This window comes from Micropterus dolomieu, linkage group LG20, assembly GCF_021292245.1.
Source record: "Micropterus dolomieu isolate WLL.071019.BEF.003 ecotype Adirondacks linkage group LG20, ASM2129224v1, whole genome shotgun sequence".
NCBI lineage: Eukaryota > Metazoa > Chordata > Actinopteri > Centrarchiformes > Centrarchidae > Micropterus > Micropterus dolomieu.
In genome coordinates this window covers 2,146,748-2,152,687 of record NC_060169.1, presented here as the reverse complement: position 1 = coordinate 2,152,687, position 5,940 = coordinate 2,146,748, and the positions used below count along the sequence as shown (strand labels likewise).

General features: G+C 51.8%; 1 protein-coding gene across 1 annotated transcript in view; it reads right to left on the bottom strand.

The window, feature by feature from the left end:
- Positions 1-843: 843 nt before the first annotated feature.
- plekhg4 (pleckstrin homology domain containing, family G (with RhoGef domain) member 4) overlaps positions 844-5,940 on the bottom strand; it is a 26,960-nt gene continuing 21,863 nt past the window's right edge. Inside the window, exons 16-25 of the mRNA XM_046032022.1 lie at positions 5,380-5,469; positions 5,006-5,230; positions 4,755-4,925; positions 4,490-4,670; positions 4,301-4,417; positions 4,084-4,225; positions 3,905-4,005; positions 3,660-3,832; positions 2,857-2,917; positions 844-1,205 (exon numbers count right to left, since the gene is read on the bottom strand). Of these exons, the coding sequence (XP_045887978.1) occupies positions 2,882-2,917; positions 3,660-3,832; positions 3,905-4,005; positions 4,084-4,225; positions 4,301-4,417; positions 4,490-4,670; positions 4,755-4,925; positions 5,006-5,230; positions 5,380-5,469 (1,236 nt within the window). The 3' untranslated portion in view covers positions 844-1,205; positions 2,857-2,881. The remainder of the gene's footprint in view (positions 1,206-2,856; positions 2,918-3,659; positions 3,833-3,904; positions 4,006-4,083; positions 4,226-4,300; positions 4,418-4,489; positions 4,671-4,754; positions 4,926-5,005; positions 5,231-5,379; positions 5,470-5,940) is intronic.

Below are 5,940 nucleotides of genomic sequence, written 5' to 3'. Positions count from 1 at the left end.
TCCAGACCAGCCGAGAGAACCAGATCAGAGCTGTCCCCTCTCAGGTGAGTCAGTTCATCTGTCGGCAGAGATTCTTCATCACTTTGGACTCCGTTTTGCCCGGCGGGAAAAACCAGCAGCAGCAGGACTCAGGCTGATTCAGCAGTGCTGAGAGAGTCCAGCCCTGATTCAGTGAGCTTCCTCCTTTCAGTTTCAGTGTAGTCGTTTCCTCTGACCAGCAGGTGGCAGTGTTGTCCAGGCTGTCTCAGCTTCTCTCTCTCAGTCGTGTCCTTATTTAAACGACGTCCTCGTCTCATTTAGAGGAGACGAGCAGTCTGAATGAAACCAAAGTCACTCCACCTCCCTCAGCTGTGAGGTTTGTGTTTCAGAGTGGTGCTCGGCGGTCTGCTGAGGCTGAATCAGATTCAACTGGGCTCCTTTTTTATGTGTCGCTTAATGATTGATAAGAATTCAAGACTTATATGTGCGGTGGGGGGGGCAGGAACCTTTTTTTGGCTTTTGAAACGGGGTCATGACAGAAAAACGTCGAGCAGCTCTAAGCTGTCAGAGGACGTGCATTTATTAACCTTCTGAGACTCAGTCGTGCTGTTTATCTCGCCGTGGTTTCTCCTTTAACACCTCTGCTGCTACACATCAAGTGTTTCTGTAAAGCTTCAACAGAGAATCTTCTACATCACAACATGTTTATATTCAGTAAGGGATGATTTGATAACCTGAGTCGCCGCTGAGTAATTGCAGTGAAATCGCGGCTGACAGGCAGAGGAGACTGCAGCGAAGCAGTTTTAGAGTCAAATGTTTTGTTAGCGTCGGAGCTAACAGAGAAACTCAGACTGCAGCCAGGTGTCGGTTTTCAACAAACTCATGTTTATTATTCAAGTAAGAAAAGTGACAGCAGACGCCCAGCTGAGGCTTTATTTACACACATGTACAGTTAGTCCAGCTGACCCCGGACCAGCTCAGACTCGAACCTGTCCTCCTCGCAGACGGGCCGAGCTGCCGGCGGGCTGACGCTGGGTCAGCACCACAGAAACAATGAACAGCAGCTACGAGGAGTGGAACTACAGAGTGAGAGAAGCTAACGGCTATTATTTACAGAACAAACTCTACCTGAAGCACAACTACATAAATAACTAGAGTTACACTTTAAACTGCATCAACACAGTCGCTGCTTCAACCGTCCCCCACGCAGCGGGACGCAGACCCACCTGCAGAGACAGAATCAGAACAAACTTCAGTTGTTTGGCCTTAAACAGAAGCAAACGACCTCACTAACATTCCCTCCAAATAAACAGGACAGAACAGAACCCGGCCATCGAGCAAGCCGCCACAGACAAACCTGGCTTCCTACGGAGGAGAGGATGCGCTCACTTTGTCCATCACAGGAAACAAACCAAAGTCAAGTAGTGAGTGTCCAGCTTGTATAACAGTGTAAATTTGCTGTCCCCTCAAAATAAAACATCACACAGCCATTAATGTCTAAACCGCTGGCAACAAAAGTGAGGACACCCCTAAGTGAAAATATCCAAATTGGGCCAAATCAGCCATTTTCCCTCCCCGGTGTCATGTGACTCGGTGGTTTTACAAGGTCTCAGGTGTTAACGGGGAGCAGGTGTGTTAAATTTGCTATTATCGCTCTCACACTCCCTCATGCTGCTCACTGGAAGCTCAACATGGCACCTCATGGAAAATAACTCTCGCTCTACATAAAGATGGCCGAGAATGTAAGAAGACTGCCAAGACCCTGAAGCTGAGCTGCAGCACGGTGGCCACGACCATACAGCGGTTCAACAGGACAGGATCCACTCAGAACAGATTCCTGGAACCAGGTCCTGTGGTCTGTTGAGACCAAGATAAACTTATTTGGTTCAGATGGTGTCAAGCGTGTGTGGCGGCAACCAGGTGAGAAGCACAAAGACAAGTGAGTCCTGCCTACAGTCCAGCAGGTGGTGGGAGCGTCCTGGTCTGGGGCTGCATGAGTGCTGCCGGCACTGGGAGCTACAGTTCACTGAGGGAACCGTGAGTACTGTGACATACTGAAGCGGAGCAGGATCCCGTCTCTTCAGACACCGGGCTGCAGGACAGTAATCCAACATGAAAACAACCCCAAACACACCTCCAAGACGAGCGCTGCCTCGCTAAAGAAGCTGAGGGTAAAGGTGATGGACTGGCTCCAGACCTGAACCCTACTGAGCATCTGTGGGGCTCCTCAAACGGAAGGTGGAGGAGCGCAAGGTCTCTAAAGTGACGTCATCATGGAGGAGTGGAAGAGGACTCCAGAGGCGATCTGAGAAGCTCTGCTGAACTCCAGGCCCAAGAGGGTTAAAGCAGCGCTGCAAAATAATGGTGGCCTAAATATTGACTCGTTGGGCCCAATTTGGATATTTTCACTAAGGGGTGTCCTCACTTTGGTGAGATACTGTACAGGCATCAGACCGGAGTACAGCACCAACGTTACTGTTCATTTCTTTTCTTTGAATGTTTTGTTTTGCTGTTGATTTGGCATTTTAACATTATTCTTTTGTGCTTTTTGAAAACTGAAATTAAGAGACAGAGAATAGATGGACAGGTGGCTTTAGTTACTGTGTGGGATGTATATAAATCAACATGCTCGGTGGTCACACTTAATATCTCGTAAGTTTCAGCCTCTGCTTCAGCAACACAGACAGATACCCACCGTTAAACTCTGCTGCACTAACATCCACATGACTACGTTCTCGTTTTAAACTCAGACCGTTAGCATACCGCCGGACTGTTAGCATTAACCTAATGAATGAACCTAATGATGAACAATCAGCAGCTGCGACACGACTACAAGCAAAGTAAGGAGAGGAATGTTTCTCGTTTCACTTCACTTACAGATGAGTCCGTCGGGTCAGCTGAGTCACACCATGGTGGCCGGGCCGATGACCGCAGCTTTCTGAGGACAGACGAGATCATACGGTCATTAGGACGCAGGACGGGTGAGTGAGAGAGCACAACAGGTAACACTCAGGTAACGTTTGATTTCAGCACGGACGTAATAGTTGTCTTGTTTCCAGACTTACGATTATTTTCACTTTCATTTAACTCACCAATTATTTGTGAATGAAAAATCTGAAGTGAAGAAGCTCAAAGAAAGTTCACAGTGTGAATGTTCAAACATGTAGGAGCAGCAACATTTCTCTTGACTTTTACTTTGACGAGGTTCAGCCGTGACAGCTTCCTCCATCCGACACTGGATTACTGCCTCGGGGCCTCAGACCCCCGGGGGCCCAAATAATAACAGATTCACTGTGTCAACTGGAATTTGCATAATGACACTAACATTCTGAGTTTGTGATGTGGCCCCGAGTCAGTTTCCTCTCAGGGGACACAGGCCCGAGAGCTCGGCTCTCTGAGGCAGCTGAGGACAGTTGGGACAGTTTACACTTGAATTTATGAGATCAAAAACACATGGGCGAAGCAGTGGACAGTAAGGGGGGACAGAGCAGGGGGGACAGTAAGGGAGGACAGTAAAGGGGGGACAGTAAAGGGGGGACAGTAAGGGGGGGCAGAGCAGGGGGGGACTGTAAGGGAGGACAGAGCAGGGGGGACAGAGCAGGGGGGACAGAGCAGGGGGGACAGAGCAGGGGGGACAGAGCAGGAGTCTCAGTCTAAGATCGCAGCCGTCTCGTACTCACTGGTGAGATGTACTGGCTGTTGAGGTGCTGTTTGTTGGAGGAGGAGGAGCAGGGCTGGCTGGGGGGGCTCTGCTCCTCGGGCAGGGCCTCCTGGAGGTGGGAGGAGACGCAGCCGCTGTCGGAGCCGGTGGAGCCGGAGAGACAACGAGACGAAGAACCCGAACTCTCTGTGGCTGAGACAAAGATAATCTGCTGTCAGACAAACGAACAAACATCCGGAATCAACCAATTGGATTCAGACGTACTCATGGAGGGCTGGCTGCTGGTCTCGTGCTCCTGCTCGTCCTCCTCGATACAGGAAGTGATGAAGGAGCTCTCAGCAGCGGGAGAGGAGGACAGGGTTTGACTATTGGAGGAGAGCAGAGCTGGGTTTTACAAAGGAAGCAATGAACCGGACGGGACGGGGCGGACAGGTATGCCTTACCTGTACATGTGCAGGTTGAGCGGCCCCAGCAGGCCGGATGAAGAAGGCCCCGACGCCGAGGGGTCAGAGGTCACCGCTCCTCGTTTGAAAGGGTGAGAGTGATCGAAGGCGGAGACGGCAATGGACGCCCGGGTCCTGGCACCTGAACACACACACACGGATCGTCAGCTGACTGTTCAGGTACTGTACCTGGTGCGTCTCTGGGGACAGGTGTTACCTCTGCTCTTCATGATGCAGTGGACCGCTCGGTCACTGATGGCGGCGTCGCTCGGCTGGATGTCCAGAAACGGTTTGTTCCCGACCCCCATCGACACCATCTCCTTCAGACGCATCTCTGAAACACAGACAGGAGGTGAGGACCTGGTCTCAGGGGGCGACAGAGGGCGGCTCCGTCCCCCGTCCCTACCTTTGTTTCTGGTGGCCTGGTTCCACAGGATCCGGGCGATGTCGGCGGTCCAGGTGTGTTTGACGTCCAGCGTGGCGGCCTGGAGGATGAAGGTCTGATTCTTGGACGTCCTCCTTCTGAACCAGATCTCGAATCGCAGCCCGTTGTCTCCCGTGGACTCCGTCAGACCCACGTCTGCGGTCTGGAGGACAAAGAGGAGTTCAGTCTGACCTCTGACCCGGTTTGGGACTCGGGTTCGACCCCCCGGGTGCTCAGGTGTGTTTACCTTGAAGGAGTGTTTGTAGATGAAGACGTCCAGCCCTCCCTCCATCTTCTTGGGTTTACTGAAGAGGACAAGCTCCTCAAACAGGAAGACGTGACGCTGACTTTTCCTCCTCCCGGTCCAGACCGTGAACTCGTCCTGACGGATCAGCTGACCCTGCTCCTTCAGGTTCACCTGGAGACAGAGAAGGAGTTCAGAGTACGATCGGCGAAGGAGGTTCCAGATTCCTCTGGACTAATCTTTGATAAACTCACATCACAGTCTCGGATGGCGTCCATCGCCAGCAGGTCGTTGCCGTGGCGAAGCTGGAACTTGACCATGTTGGTGGCAGCCTGCAGCGCGGCTAGCTCCGCCTCCTGAGCCACGCCCACCTCCTTCATCAGATCAGTGAGCAGCAGGGCGTATTTACTCATCCTCTGGACCGGTTTCAACAGGTAGGAGGACAGGTCCATCTTATCCCCCAGCTCCACCTGCTTCCTCTGTGGGGGGAGGAGCAGACGGAGAGGAGGGTCAGTGTGAGTTGATTTTATTGTGTAAAAAATGTGAGGAATTTGTGAAACTCTGAGGTCAAAGGTCTGAGAGTCAGCAGAGGTGAAGCGTGAGGACGGGGTCGGAGCGGCGTTCTCACCCTGAAGAAGGAGTTCCCGTGGTTCGCCAGCAGGGCGTCAGACTTGGGTTTGTTCTTGCTGTAGAGAGCGTACAGACCGAACTGCTCCTGCTGAGAACAACAACAACAACAGCTGCTCAGCACCTGAACACACCTGGGAGACGGTGACAGGACCTCAGGGGCGTCCAGGTGTGTCTGTGTGTGTGTGTGTGTGTCTGTGTCTGTGTCTGTGTGTGTGTGTGTCTAAGTCTGTGTCTAAGTGTGTGTGTGTGTGTGTGTCTGTGTGTGTGTGTGTCTAAGTGTGTGTGTGTGTCTGTGTCTGTGTGTGTGTGTCTGTGTGTGTGTGTCTAAGTGTGTGTGTGTGTCTGTGTGTGTGTGTGTCTGTGTCTGTGTGTCTGTGTGTGTGTGTGTCTAAGTGTGTGTGTGTGTGTGTCTAAGTCTGTGTGTGTGTCTGTCTGTGTCTGTGTCTGTGTGTGTGTGTGTCTGTGTCTAAGTCTGTGTGTGTGTGTGTCTAAGTCTGTGTGTGTGTGTGTGTCTGTGTCTAAGTCTGTGTGTGTGTGTGTCTAAGTCTGTGTGTGTGTG